The sequence below is a fragment of the Pezoporus flaviventris genome, unplaced genomic scaffold (genome assembly GCF_033815535.1).
Source record: "Pezoporus flaviventris isolate CSIRO_AGI_PZ_B2104156 unplaced genomic scaffold, CSIRO_AGI_Pfla_v1 ptg000034l, whole genome shotgun sequence".
NCBI classification, from domain to species: Eukaryota; Metazoa; Chordata; class Aves; order Psittaciformes; family Psittacidae; genus Pezoporus; species Pezoporus flaviventris.
Genome location: NW_026892582.1, coordinates 1,999,204 through 2,013,193, shown reverse-complemented (window position 1 = coordinate 2,013,193; position 13,990 = coordinate 1,999,204). Strand labels below are relative to the sequence as shown.

At 52.5% G+C, this 13,990-nt stretch overlaps 3 protein-coding genes across 7 annotated transcripts in view; all 3 read left to right on the top strand.

Moving 5' to 3' along the window:
* PIK3R6 (phosphoinositide-3-kinase regulatory subunit 6) overlaps positions 1-6,411 on the top strand; it is a 32,626-nt gene extending 26,215 nt beyond the window's left edge. For both annotated transcript variants that reach the window (XM_061461944.1, XM_061461943.1), the window contains exons 14-20: positions 238-348; positions 2,590-2,680; positions 3,214-3,284; positions 3,487-3,577; positions 4,066-4,136; positions 5,160-5,272; positions 5,987-6,411. In XM_061461944.1, coding sequence (XP_061317928.1) covers positions 238-348; positions 2,590-2,680; positions 3,214-3,284; positions 3,487-3,577; positions 4,066-4,136; positions 5,160-5,272; positions 5,987-6,143 — 705 coding nt within the window. In that variant the 3' untranslated portion in view covers positions 6,144-6,411. The remainder of the gene's footprint in view (positions 1-237; positions 349-2,589; positions 2,681-3,213; positions 3,285-3,486; positions 3,578-4,065; positions 4,137-5,159; positions 5,273-5,986) is intronic.
* MYH10 (myosin heavy chain 10) overlaps positions 1-13,990 on the top strand; it is a 273,556-nt gene that overhangs the window by 86,958 nt on the left and 172,608 nt on the right. The window lies entirely within an intron of this gene.
* Positions 9,510-11,952, top strand: MFSD6L (major facilitator superfamily domain containing 6 like). The gene has a single exon (XM_061461942.1). The coding sequence runs from the start codon at positions 9,535-9,537 to the stop codon at positions 11,542-11,544; it is 2,010 nt and encodes a 669-aa protein (XP_061317926.1). The 5' UTR covers positions 9,510-9,534; the 3' UTR covers positions 11,545-11,952.

Here is a 13,990-nt window from a genome sequence, read left to right as displayed (position 1 = left end):
TGTAAATGAGGCATTTGCTGAAATCCCCCAGTTCTCATTTCCCAGCAGTCTGAACCACCACCGATAGCCTCCAGAAAGGGCAGGTAGGTGGGTGCAAGCCTTCGCTGCTCCCATTTGCTCTGACTACTTCTGGCACAGCAGCTCCTTGCTCATCATTTACCAAAGCAGGCGTGAGGGTTTGTGGCAGAGTTTTTGAGATTACTGTGCCTGATCCATGATGTGATTTGTCCCCCCCAGCCTTCCTCACCGAGCAAGCATCTTGTGACTGATCTGTTCATCACTGATGTGATCGCTTACTACGTTCGCATGGGCATCCAGCCCGTCTGCTTCCAGGTCTACTCTGTGAAGGTGGGTGCCACCTCTTGTGCCTTCAGGGGTCCTGCAGGGCTTGTAGAGCCCCACTGCTAGCAGAGCTGTGCCAAGTCAGCGGGGTCTGGTGGCTTAGAGCACGAGCCTGGATCTCCTGCTCCTTAACCTGTCCCCTCCTTGCCTGGCTCCCAGATCTAGCAACATGTAGCCCATGTACATCACGTACAGAATCAATGTACAGGCTCAGACAGAATCGGTGATCCTGGGAAGACCGTTTCAGGATCATGCAGGTCAGCAAAGTGAGCCCTGAAATGTAAGGGCCCAAATTTCCTGCTCTGCTGAACTGGGGATTGCTCAGCTCTGGTTCCTTGTGCTGCTTTGGATGCTGGGAGGAAACAGGAGTTTTCTCAGTGGCTTTGCCAAAACCTCCCTGTGCCTTGCAGGGCCCTTGCAGGGCTTTCTGAAACACCACTTTTTCTGCCAGCTTGTCTGTGAAATGGCTTCAGAGTGAGACCTGGCCCTTGATATGAGAGCAAACAACTACTGCATTTGTACACGTAACATCAGTTCCCTCTGCTCCCCCAGCAGTTCTCCCCCTTCGAAGCTCAGGGTGGTACTAATGCACGTACCTCCTTTTAGTCTACACGTAGCCAATGTGGTAACCTGTGGCAAAGGAGCAGCCATTGCATGAGCAAGCTGGTATGTGGCTTGCAAAGAGCTCAAGGACTTTGGTAACTACTAGGACAGCATTACCAGGACTTGATCTAACAACAGAGCTTGTAAACCCTTGGACCACCAGGTCTGCAGCTCGTGTGGTTGGGGACTGGGGGTTTTTCGGTGAATTTTTATTTCACTCATTTCTCCTCCTAGACAAAAATCAAAAGCAAGTGAGAGGCTGGGTGACTCAAGCAGGGGAAGAGGAACTGACTCCAGATGAGGTTTTCAGATAGAGGTGCCCAACCTACCCTGTTGTCGCACACGATGTGATGCTGCTTCATCTGGAATCACTGGGCCTAGGCTGCCTTTTTTGGTTAAGACCACAGTTCTTTAGCTGAAGAGAGTTTTCCTGGAACTGAGGGTCAAGTCCCACAGGAGCTGGATGTAGGCTTAGGAGAGGTTCTTCAATACCTCATAGGATCATAGAATCAGTTTGGGTTAGAAAGGACCTTAAGATCATCCAGTCCCAACCCCCTGCCACAGGCAGCGATGCCTCCCACTAAACCATGTCACCCAAGGCTTTGTCCAACCTGGCCTTGAACACCACCAGGGATGGGGCAGCCACAGCTTCTCTAGGGGCCCTGTGCCAGTGCCTCAGCACCCTCACAGGGAAGAGCTTCTGCCTTAGATCTAACCTGAACTTCCCCTGTTTCAGTTTGAACCCATCACCCCTTGTCCTGTCACTGCAGTCCCTAATGAAGAGTCCCTCTCCAGCATCCCTATAGGCCCTCTTCAGACACTGGAAGCTGCTCTGAGGTCTCCAAGCAGCTTCTCTTCTCCAGGCTGAACAGCCCCAACTTCCTCAGCCTGTCTCCTTACGGGAGGTGCCCAGCCTCCTGGTCATCCTCATGGCCTCCTCTGGACTTGCTCCAACAGCTCCATATCCTCTTTGAGGACATCAGAACTGCACACAGTGATGCAAGAGGTCTCATGAGAGCAGAGTAGAGGGGCAGGATCACCTCCTTCAACCTGCTGGTCATCCTCCTTTTGATGCAGCCCAGGATACGGTTGCTTTCTGGGCTGTGAGCGCACACTGAAGCCGGCTCATGTTCATTTTCTCATCGACCAACACCCCCAAATCCTTCTCTGCAGGGCTGCTCTGAATCTCTTCTCTGCCCAACCTGTAGCTGTGCCTGGGATTGCCCCGACCCACATGTAGGACCTTGCACGGTTGAACTTCATGAGGTTGGCATTGTCCCATGTCTCAAGCGTGTCCAGGTCCCTCTGGATCCCATTCCTTCCCTCCAGCGTATCAACCGACCCACACAGCTTGGTGTCATCGGCAAACTTGCTGAGGGTGCATCAATCCCTCTGTCCATGTTCACATTTTGCTCAAAACAAGCCTATTAGAAGGAAATAACGACCAGCTCTGAAGAGAGCGGTTGGTTTCAAGCGCATCAGTTAGAAATTACGCGCCTTGAAGCTCAGCCAGCACCTGCAGGCAGGCCTGGAAGCGGCTCCCTGTGCCCGGTGGTGGGTGGCTGGGAAGGGACTCGTGTGTGTGCAGTGACACCCAGTGGGTGCCCAGGGACGAGCTGCTCATGGAGGTTGCCTCTTTTCCAGGTTTTCTTCAACGACCCGGCGCAGGAGCCAGCCGAGGACGTGTTCCTCACGGAGCTGCGCACCCAGGGCCAGGACAGCATCTCCCACAGAGGTGTGTGTGTGTCCCCTGAGCTGAGCCCTGAGGCTGCCACCCTGTGCGGGGTCCTGCCCAGCTCCAGCTCGCCCTGTCCCTCAGCCTGCAGCAGTCGAGCTGTGCCTTTGCCTGGCTCCAGGACCCTCTAAATCTGGACCAGCACCATGTTTCTGTTGAGGAAACAAGCAGGGCTTTACAGCCATCCCTTTTGCCAGATGTTTTCCCTATTAGACATGCAGCTTCCTTGAGTTGCCAGTGATAAGGGTGCTTGAAGACTGGACCATTACAGAGGGCACATTCAGCCCATGCACCCTGCTGTCTGATCCAATGGATGTTCGCCATTGCTAATGGGCATAGACCTTTGAGTGAGTCCATCTGGCTGGACCTGTTGAGTGCACAGAGCCTCATTCCATAGGCAAGGAGAGAAGGGCCACTGTGCCAGAGCAGAACTGCTGTGTGACAGAGGGGGTGACTTTTCCCATGGGAGGACCCCTCTGCTGACCATAGACAGGTGGGATGAGCGAAACCTCAATCCCATTCCTTCCTTGCAGAGTCAAGCACGACCAAGAAGAAGACGACCCTGGATGGCCCTGGCTTAGATCTCACAGTAACATACAAGAAGGTAAGTGGGGCTCTCAGCAGCCCAAAATGTCCCTGCTCACAGGGGTACCCAGCATGGCACAGATCTCCTGGGAGGAGTGCTCTGTCCCTCCTTTCCTCTGGAATTGCACTCCGGGAAAGGACGGAGAGCTCATGGTGAACCTTGCATGTGGGAAAACCTGCACCCTCTCTGCCGGGGTGAGCTAACAGAGCCTTGCCTGCAGGTTGTGCTGAGTGAGCGGGTGAAGGAGCTCGCTATGTCCCTGCGCTCCACAGGTCTGGTGATGAAAGCCATCCCTGCTGAAGAGGCTGAAGGTGGGTTCTTCCTGCTTGGAACCTTGTGAAGACAGTTTGCTGAGTTTTCTGGTGCTTGACAGAGTAAATCTGACCGTGGTTCTTAGTGCCAGTTGTGCCTGGGCTGTGACGGGTGAATCAGTGACGGGCACGTGTCAGTGTCACCACAGTCTGTGGTTGCGTAGCTCCTCATGAATGATGTGCCTGGGACTCCCTGTAATGTGGGGTTCAGTTCATCAGAACCATAATCTGGGCTTGGCAGCATCTCCTCTTGCTGCAGCCTTCCTCTTTCACCTTGCCCTTAGCAGAAACCCTGAGGTTTCCACCCTGAGCATGATCCCATGCAAACCTTTAGCCTGTGGAGCTTACTAGAATCCTCCTTTTCTGCTGTCCTGTGTATCCCATGGACCTCTGGCAGTGCACTCAAACGTGGGATCTGGCAACCGCCCCACTCAAAGCTGAGCTGAGATCATTCCATGCCTAAGGCTAACACACTGCTTCTGTTGCAGACCTGGTGTGTCTGAATGTGACCATCACTGAAATTGTTCGGATCAACAACTTGTCAGGACGATCGTTCTCAGTAAGTAGCTGTGGACGCTCATGGCCCTTGGGGGGACAGAAAACACATGGGAATCCCTTACAACAAGGGTGGAAGCGGAAACAGTCTCCTGGGAGGAGAAGGCTTTGGGGTCACCCTGCTCAGAGAGTGTTTTGCCATTACTTTCCATGGAAAAGTCTAGATTTTGGAGCCAGCACTCCAATGGCATCCCTGCTGGTCAGCGCCACATTGAATCCTGTCTCAGGGCACCCGGAAGGACTGAGCTGCTGCAGGGTTTGTTTGACCCCAGGGACAAAGTGGAGAAATAAAGCCCCCGTCACTGTGGCTCCATTTGGGTACAAGAGAGGGTCTGTAGTTTTGTGATCACTCCATTAGCTCCTTACCTGCAGTGGCAGTGCCCTCCCCACACTCTATGTGTCCATCCCCACAGAGCTCACCAGAATAGAGGCTGTTGGAGAAATACTTGAACAAAGCATAAACAAGAAGTAGGGACTTCGAAGAATCTGATTCAAACCATCATAAAGCTGGATATGCCAGAGATGGGACTGAAAGCTTGAGCTCCTCTCCTTTGTGTTTTACATGAGAGGTCAAATAGACCCCAGAGGACATGCTGCCCCATGGGAATTGTATTGCTGCAGTTTAGGTGGCATTAAATGTTGTTGTACCTTGGTCATTTGGGCCTTGGAGCCTACAGTCTCTCAGGTGGTATTTTTAGCTTGCCAGCACCAACTTGTGCTTGTTTTCACCTGGCTTTTGGGAACACCAAGGTACTTCAGTTCATGTGGCTTGAAAAGATACACCACAGCCCTGGAGAGCGGACCGTGCCCCCATCAGACATCCCAAACCTTGCCACCTGTGCAAGCATTGCCAGTTTGGAAAGTTTGACTGGGCTGTAATTACAGGAAAGCAATTCACCTTGTGTCACATCTGAGGTTAAAAAAGAGAAATGTCATTTGTCCCTTTCAAACCCGTTGTGCATACACCACCCATCCGAGAGAAGGGAAGTGAAAAACTCCCTGGGCTCTTCCTCCTCTCTCAATCCAGGCTGTGGCAAACAGCTTGAAAACACGCAATATCAAAATCAGGAGCACAGAGCAGAGGCCCTTCACCGTGTGTCTGGACAAGGACAGCAGAAGAACCTACAGGAACGTGATCAGGTGAGAATGCCACGTGTGCCAGGCTCTGCGCACCTTGCCGTGACCCTGGCTGGGCTGCCAGGGTAGCAGAGCTGTTTCCCATCTAGTCCTAATCCTGATCCTCCTACACAGCAAAAGAGCCACGGGCAAATACATTGCTTCTCCAGGGAAAGTGGTGCTTTCCGTTGTATTTTGGGGGATGCTGTGAGAACTGAAATGGTTCTTACGTTTTAAGTGAGGTGCTGTCATTAAGACAGTAGAAAGATAGGTACCTCCAGGGACAAAGTGAGATCTTGGGTCTTCTGAATTATATCATGGAGCTGATGCTCTCTCCACTGACTGCATTCCTCACCAGGCTGTCTCAGGCATATGAAGGTAGGGGGAGAGAATTCAGCCTTGTGAAAATAGCAGAAATCAATGTGCCTGTAGTAGTTGCAGTGACATATAATGTCTTGGGAGCAGACTGGTGGTTCAGGGTCCATGGGCCACATAGAACATTCTGTGAAGTGAATTTCTGAGAAGGGAACTGAGCCAGGCTAAGGACTCTGGTTTTCTGGTCAGACACTAACACACATCAGCTCATCTTTCCAGTCAAAACAGTTGACAAAGCATAAAAGCAGCTGCACATCCTCCCTCAGCAGTCAGTGGAGGGACCTGGTGTTCAGTTTGAGATCAGGCTCTGGCTCTAGAGGGCAGATTTGCACATGCAGTAAATGCGCTCTTGTGCCGTTGCAGCGTGGAAGTGTCTCCTTGCCTAGAGCCCAGCTACTGCTTGCAAAAGACAAGGACAATGAAATACAACCTGCACGAAAAGGAAGATGTGGGACTTGTGAAATACATGCCCAAATCTCTGCTGCTGCCTATCAACACATTTGCGGGCGTCATTCAATGAAGGAAAAGCTGGTGTGAGAGATGTGACGTTGGCTCATCACAGAGGAGATGGAAGACAAAAACACACTAAAGGCCACCAGCAGTGATTTTACAGTGGTCATGGTGTGAAACGCTGCAACAGCAGAGGTGGATGGGGCTGTGCCCTGCTGAATGGCAGCGATGACCAGAGCTGGGAGCCCCTGCCAAGGGGCAGAGCGAGGCTGGAGAACTGAGTTTTAATCTTTTGCACAAGACAAGGAAAACCTTTGAGCTGCTTCATTTCAGGGAGCCTGGGGTGAGGGTGCTGCCTGCGCTGTGGGACACAGTCCCTGTCAGTACATCTGTGACGGTGATGTCTCACAGCCCGGCAGGGAATCAGTGCCTGTTGTGCAGGGCTCTGCACAGCCCACTCTTCATTCTGGCACAGGGTGCTGTATTTGGGCAAATCAGCAATTGTTCCCCTGACTGATTTGGGAAAGCTCATTGTAAGCCTGACCACAACTGGGAGAGCCTGTGTTTAATGCAGCTTCTATAGGAGCCCATGGAAAACCTGCTTTTGGTTCAAAGGCGCCATATAAACAATGAAACTGGGAAATGGGAACTGGTGCAATATTTGGCAGTGATGAACAGGGCATGAACAGCTTGGGCTGCCTGGGCAGTGCTGTGGGATAGGCTGTCAATGGGTATAGATCTGCCTGAAGAAGCCATCATTGAGCAGACAGTGAAGCAGCTCTGCAATGTCTGAACTGAACCTCTGAGTACACTTGGGATTTTGCCGTGGCTTCGCTACACAACCTCTCCACATCTGGTCTGGAGCCTCATGAGCGCTGGTTACATCCCTCCAGTTGGACGTCTCAGCAACAACCACCTACAACCCCAGCAGCAGCAGCAGATCTCCTCTGTGAGGTCAGCCGGCAATACCTCTGCATCCCAGTCTGCCATGCAGTCCCAGCCTGTCCATGTCTGCTGCATGGGTAAGAGATGTAGAAGAGTGCTCCTGGGATTGATGGGTGGGCAGGATGCCTGCAAGACTTCAGTTCTTTTCCTTTCCTGCTGCCACGGTGTACAAACACTCCCCTGGTTTGCGGATGGGCAATGATAGGCTCAGATGAAGCCGCTGTGAAGGATGATGGTGCAGGAGGACCCTGACTGCATTCCACTCTGTGGCTGACAAAGAAGAAACACAGCGTGTATTTATTGACTTTCTGAATGTGACCTGTGGTTTCTGCACTGTCTCCAGGGAGTCTTCCCTAAATCCACATTGAGAGGGGATATGGGGGGTTCCCTCTATGGCACTATTCTCTCAGCTCCCTGATAACTCATTACCCGGGTTGCCTTCACTCAGGGGTGCTTGCTTGGATCAGCAGCCCAATGAAAATGCCCTTTAGCTTTGCCTATGTGCAGAGCAGCTATCCCCAGTCATGCATGGCTGTCACTGACGGGGAGTCCCTGTGCTACAGGGTGATGCTGACCCAGCTGTGGTGGCTCTGGCACACCCCTGTGTTAGCCCTGATGGCTGGGGACAAACCCATTCCCTGTCCTGTCTGCCCGGTCTGCCCAGCCCTGGGGAGCTGCACCTCTGGAAGTCACTTCAGCTTCTGGAGTCACACCAGGAACAAGGAGCTCCTCTGCAGGTATTGCAGCCTGGGGCACCAGAGAGCAGCTTCCCTTGTGCAGAACTGCTCTGGGCCCTCCTGGCTGGTTGGGTCCCACGGAAATCTGCCAGCTCTTCTTGCATCTCTTGCCATCTGCACAAGGCTTTAAAGGGCTCAGCCCTCAGATTTCCCTGTTCCCTCTCTTTGCCGACAAGCACACGGCTGCCATGCTCCCGCTCCTGTCCACATTACCACCTGGCACAGCAGGCATCATCGCTTCCCGTTCCCAAGCTAAAGGTTTATCCACCCTCACTTTGAACGTACCATGCGGTCCAAAACAACCACTGACACTCATGGGGGCATAGCAGCTCTAGAGCTGGCAGCATGTGATGGGGTATTCAGCAGTGTGAAAAGCCTCCACGTCCCAGGAGCTATTTAATCATAAACCAGCACCAACAGCTGAAAGGTCCTGTTGGGCAACAGCAACGTGACTGTTTCCTAAGGAAGCTCCTCGAAATGCTGGCAGATGTAGCCCCTTGCTCCCAGCTGAGCCAAGCACAGTCCTCAGGCCTTAATGTTCTTCCCCAGGAGTCACAAGGCTGCAAGATCTCAGCAGCAGCATTCGGTTTTTCAGTACTGTTCTTCACCTCACAAGTCAGACACGGCTGATCCTCACCAACACCACACCTGAGCAGTGAGCGCTTCGGTCCTGGAGGAAGCTGAATGTCAACAGGACGCTCAGGAACAAGTCAGGAAACCCCTGCTTGTCCTCCTGTGCTGCTGCATAGGGTAACACAGAGCTCAAGGGAGGACCAGTGGCTCTTCACATCTCTGCTTCCTCGGGGCTTCACTGGGGGGGTTCATGTACCCTGGCACACAAGGCAATTGCTTGCAAAGCCAAGAGACTCTGTGCTGGGTTAGAGTGTGGTCTGTGGTGTCCAGAGTTTGCTCTGTACAGCTGTAAATGATGTAGATGGATTATAAGTTATTTGTATAGTGTCAGAGGTGATCTGTGTCAGAAGGTGCAATCCTTTTAAAGCCATTTAAAAAAAAAAATATATTAAGCCAATAGAAACTGTCAGTTTGGTTGGTTTTTATATTTGTGTGTGGCTGGGGAATAAGCTGGTAGGAACAGAAAGACATCAGTGCCATTTGGCCCTCTATGGCTAATGTCTTCCCCCCACCTTGGGGCTACACACTGTGTTACACAGATAGAGACTTCATGGCCAAAGAGTTCTTTACAAGGGCCTGTAGGGACAGGCCAAGGGGAATGGCTTTAACCTGCCAGAGGGGAGACTGAGATGAGCTCTTAGGCAGAAGCTCTTCCCTGTGAGGGTGCTGAGGCGCTGGCACAGGGTGCCCAGAGAAGCTGTGGCTGCCCCATCCCTGGCAGTGTTCAAGGGCAGGTTGGACACAGGGGCTTGGAGCAAGCTGCTCCAGTGGAATGCAACCCAAACCAGTCTGGGATTCTATTCTGTGAAATAGGGAAAGCGTTTCCTGTCGCTTTGTGACCAATGCAGGAGGATTCGGCTCTGAGTCCATCCTGGAGTTTAGCTTTTCTTTCTCCCTGCGCACGGGGAGCTGCACAAACATCACCTGCCCCTGGGACCCGCCCCGCCCCGGGCCACTCCTGCCCCCGCCCGCAGCGGGGCGTTGTTTTCCCCGCGGCCGCCAGGTGGCGCTGCCCCCCCCCCCGTCCCATGGCAACGGGGCGGGCCTGGGGCGCGGCGCCGCGGGCGGTGGCAGGTGCGGGGGTAGCGGGGGCCGGGGCCGCGCCGTGCAGCTGCGGTGCCCGCGGGAGGAGCATGCGGCAGCGCCATGAGCCAGCAGTGGGACGTCGGCCGAGCCCTGGCGCTCTCCGGGCTGTTCCGTGCGCTGCAGGGCGCGGGCCGGGCCTGCGCCGCCCCGTTCCTGACGCTGTACCTGCGGCACCTGGGGCTGCCGGCCGCGCTGGTGGGGCTGGTGGCCGGGGCGCGGCGCCTGGCGGCAGCGCTGTGCGCCCCGCTCTGCGCCCGCTGCCCCCGCGCGGCCGGGAGGCGGCGGCTGCTGGTGGCCGGGGCCGCGCTGGGCTCGGTGGGGGCCGGGCTGCTGCTCACGCTCGTCCCGCCCGCCGCAGCCGGCGCCCGCTGTAACGACACCCGGCAGCCGGGGCACCGAGCGGCCGCCGGGGGGCCGCGTCCGGACGCCGGCAGCTACGGTGTGCAGAGCGTGAGTGCTGCGCCCACCGCGAAGGCCGTGTCAGAAGGAGCGACGAGAAGGGCTGCAGGCGGTTTAACAGCGAGCGGGAGGGCGGCGGTGAGCCCCCCAGCCTCCCGGGGGCTGTTTGGCCTGGCAGATGTGCTTGAGAAACAAGGCGGAGGGGGTGGTGAAGGTGGCACAGAGACAAACGGGGACCTGGGTGGTGTCTCTGGCTGGACACCGCCTGTGAAAGCACTTAACTGGGAGACACGCGAGCCAGAAATGCCGGATTCCGGCGGACCTCCCCCGAGTGGACGCGAGAAGGAAACGAGCATTCTGGGTTCTGCTGCAAGAGGTGCTGCTGGTAATGCTGAGGAAAGGCTTTCTGCTACCAAGAGTAACGAGCTCCCCGTGTTTAAAACAACCCTTCCGACTGCTGGAGATGCTTATGTGTCTGGAAACCTTTCAGACCACCAGAAAGATTCTCAAGATACCGGCTTTGAAGCAACGCAAAACATCTTTCAGGACAGAGAGTACCAGATTTTCCTTATGGTGCTGGGTGCTGTGGTGCTTTGGGAGCTGTTGGCCACTTCTCTCGAATGGACAGTGGATGAGAGTCTCTATGAGTTCCTTGACTTTGTGGATGCGACTGACGGTTATGGCAAGCTCTGGATTTGGAGTTACTTGGGTGCCTCTGTAGGTGCCTGCAGCATTGCTGTAGTCGTGGATCATCTGAATTGCTTCCTGAGCAGTTCCATCACCCGCCTTGCTGTCCATTTCTATGGCTACGCTCTCCTGGTAACGCTCTCACTGCTTGTCACCGTCTTCTTTCCCATCCACCTTCCCAAGGAAAGCAAGCGCGTTAACAGGACGGGCAGAGCGCTGACACTGCTGTGGGGCGATGGCCGGGCGATGCTGTACGCCAGCACCGTGCTCCTCACCGGCGTGGCTGGTGCTGCCGTGGACAACTTCCTCTTCTGGCAGCTGGAGGACCGAGGCAGCAGTGAGCTGTACATGGGGCTCTCTGTGGCCGTGGGGCTACTTGCTGAGATGTTGCTTTATTTCTTCAAAGGGAAGTTGCTGAGGACTTTCTCAAGCAGCACAGTTGTCGCAATCAGCCTCAGCCTCCTGGCAGCGCAGCTTCTGTGCTACTCCTTCTTGTGGACTGCATGGTCAGTTCTCCTCATCCAGATTTTATCTGCCTTCAGTAACGGTGCTTTGTGGTGGGTGGTCAGCATGACCGTGGATCACATAGCCACGCCGGGCACGGCGAGGTCCCTGCACGCTGCTCTCCAGGGCCTCTGCCATGGTGGAGGAGCAAGCTTGGGCAGTTTTGCAGGAGGATTTGTGGTGGAGCACTTTGGCCTGGCTGTTCTGTACCGGGCGTGCTGCGTGTGCCTGGTGCTGTGGCTCTTCCTGTTCTTGATTGTCCAATCTAAACTGCCACAGCAGAAGAAAATTAATTATTCTCGTCTCCTGGCTGCTGGTTCCAGTGATGGGAGTGACTCTGGTGAGGAGAACGAGAGGGACTGGCTGGTGAAAGCCGTGAAGGATGAAAGCTTCGGTAGGAATTGGTCACACCGGCGTGGGATCAACTTGAATGCAGGGGGTGGAGTGGTGACGTGGGGTGATGATAATGCCTGGAAATGACCTTTAATTCTAAAGTGCTAAATACATGCAGTATGTATCTGACAGGACAGATTTTTATTCTTGAAATTTTATAACTCTTGTAATTTTCTTATAGTGTTCTTATGGTAATTTTGCCTTTTTGACTGAATGATTTTGCTTCCAAAATCATACTGAGGTATTCCAGGTATACATTTGCTGAAATGAATGTAGCTGTTTGTAGTCAAAAAAAACAAACTTGAATTCCTGCTCCCCAGAGCTGGTGCTGTGGAAACTGAGCAAAGCTGTGACCTCTACTGACAGAGCTGAGTGAAAACTGCTGCCATGCTGACAGCACACTGAACTTGTGCAAGGTGCTGTATCCGAACTCCTTCTGCTGAATAAGGGCTGTGAATAAAAACATGGTTCATTTGCTCTCCTTTGATTTCTAAACTCAGGTTTTGCTACAGGCTGTCCTCTCCTGTTTGGGGATTTAAGTGTGCTGCGTTGGCATCTGTTGGTAACAGTGCACCGTGTGCGCTCACAGTCAGGGCCTGCTGGCTGGCCAAACGGAGCAGAGCAGCCTCTGCACTTCCTTGTGGTGAATAGATTGTGTGATTGTTTAAGGTGGCAGGCAGCGTCAGGGGTGACCAGGAAGCAGGCTGCCCTCCTGAGCCAAGGAACTAATGTGTGCTGGGAATTACCGAGGGCAGTATTGGTTCCAACGGAACTTGGCACTGACTGAGGTGACCTGGTGGAAGCTGGAGATTCCCCCCCGGGTCAGTTTGGCCTGAGGGCAGCCCTCTTGTCATGTTTCCTTTTTAAAACTGTGCCCTGAACAGGGCCTGCTATGAATGATCCTCAGGCTGCTTTGTCTGCCTTGCCTTTACCTCAAAGGCACAGAGATTTCGACACCTCTTCAGTAGGTAAGATTTGCGTAAAGATTGAGAAGTGGATGGTCTGATCTCATTAAAACACTGGCAGAGAAGCTGTGAGCATTATGGTCCTTTCAGTTACATCAAACGCTGCTGTCGGTTCCTTATGTACTTCCTTGGTCAAGGACAACACCTGTTTATTCCTTTGCAGAGGGATAGATCTTAATAACATCTTCCTAGTGTTTTACAAGCCATGAGATAGGCAGCTGCAGAAAGCAGAATATTTAAATGCGTATTTAATCTGTAGTATGCAAATGGCATTGCAATCTGTCACCCTGCTGCGTTCTGGACTCAGTAGAACGGGGTTGCAGGCAAAGAAAAGCAGTGCCACTGAAGATAATCTTTCTCTGTATGCATCAATTCCACATTATCTGTGTATCAGATGCTTTCAGGGTAATTAGGTCTGTCTTTTCCTGACACAATCCACTCTGCCATGCAGAATACTCTACTAGAATGACTATAGATAGAACTGTCCTCGTGCCAAGAATAGCTGGAACTTTTCATTAAGATGTTACTTTCCCCCAGGAATTCAAACTCAAGTTGAGAGCAGTTTTAGTGTCAAGTATTTATCACAGCCTTATTATATAATACCTCAGGAGCTCTATTTACCTGCTAATAGAGCATCTTTCTTCAGTCGAGTTATGTAACGTAACTGCACATAGCACATCACGGAGCCATCAGCCCTTTTGTGAGAAGAAAATGATGCAGGAATAGCTGGAATGTTTTAAAATGCAGTCCCTTCTTTAGCTGGAAGTGACTGCTCTCATTTGAAGCCCATTAAACGGATGATAAATTCTCCTTTTACCTGCTTTGGCACAGAAAACAGCTGCTGTAATTCCAGCTTTGCAAAGAGAAACCTTGAAATGAAAAGTGCTTGTGTGTAATCCATCCTGTGACTGGGGCGGAGGGGTGGTGACAGCGTCATGCTTGTCTCGGCCACGGATGTTTAGATGTGCTGAGCCACTGCCCTTAAGAACAGGGAGGATCTAAAATATGGCCCAAAGCTCACCTCTAGTATAATAAACTTGCATCATAAGATTTATTATGATTTTTTACACGTTATTAATACAACAAACATTTGGTGCTGATTCGGGGGGAATCCTTTATCCAGTTTGACACATGTTCTGAGTTACAAACCGCTGTGGAAGTGAATGTGGCAGAGGGCTCATTCCCTGAAGACATTGCACCAATTTGATGAAATCATTTTCCACTGAGGTTTAGACAGTTTCTGTCTTTGAGCTCTACAACATCAGTGACTCCATTTCTTCCTCTCTGATGGTCACAGACCCTGCAAGGCAAACGGGGACAGAAGGAAGAGGCTCAAATTAAACTGTGTGAGACTTCTTTGCTCTGAGCGTGGCTTTTAAGAACATGCCAAGGAATGCTGAGAATAAGATGTAACTGAGAAGAACTAAACTGCCTCTGGGGAAGATAGATTCTCATGATGTATTTCCAACCACATCAGCACTTATTTTTGCACTGCTTTGCAACTATTTGCCAAAAAAAATGATGTTGCAACTTCAGGGGTTTTAAGTTTTTATCCTTAATCAGCACTG

Coding starts and splice junctions, on each gene's coding strand:
- MFSD6L (XM_061461942.1), top strand. CDS start 9,535: ATGAGCCAGCAGTGGGACGTCGGCCGAGCCCTGGCGCTCTCCGGGCTG.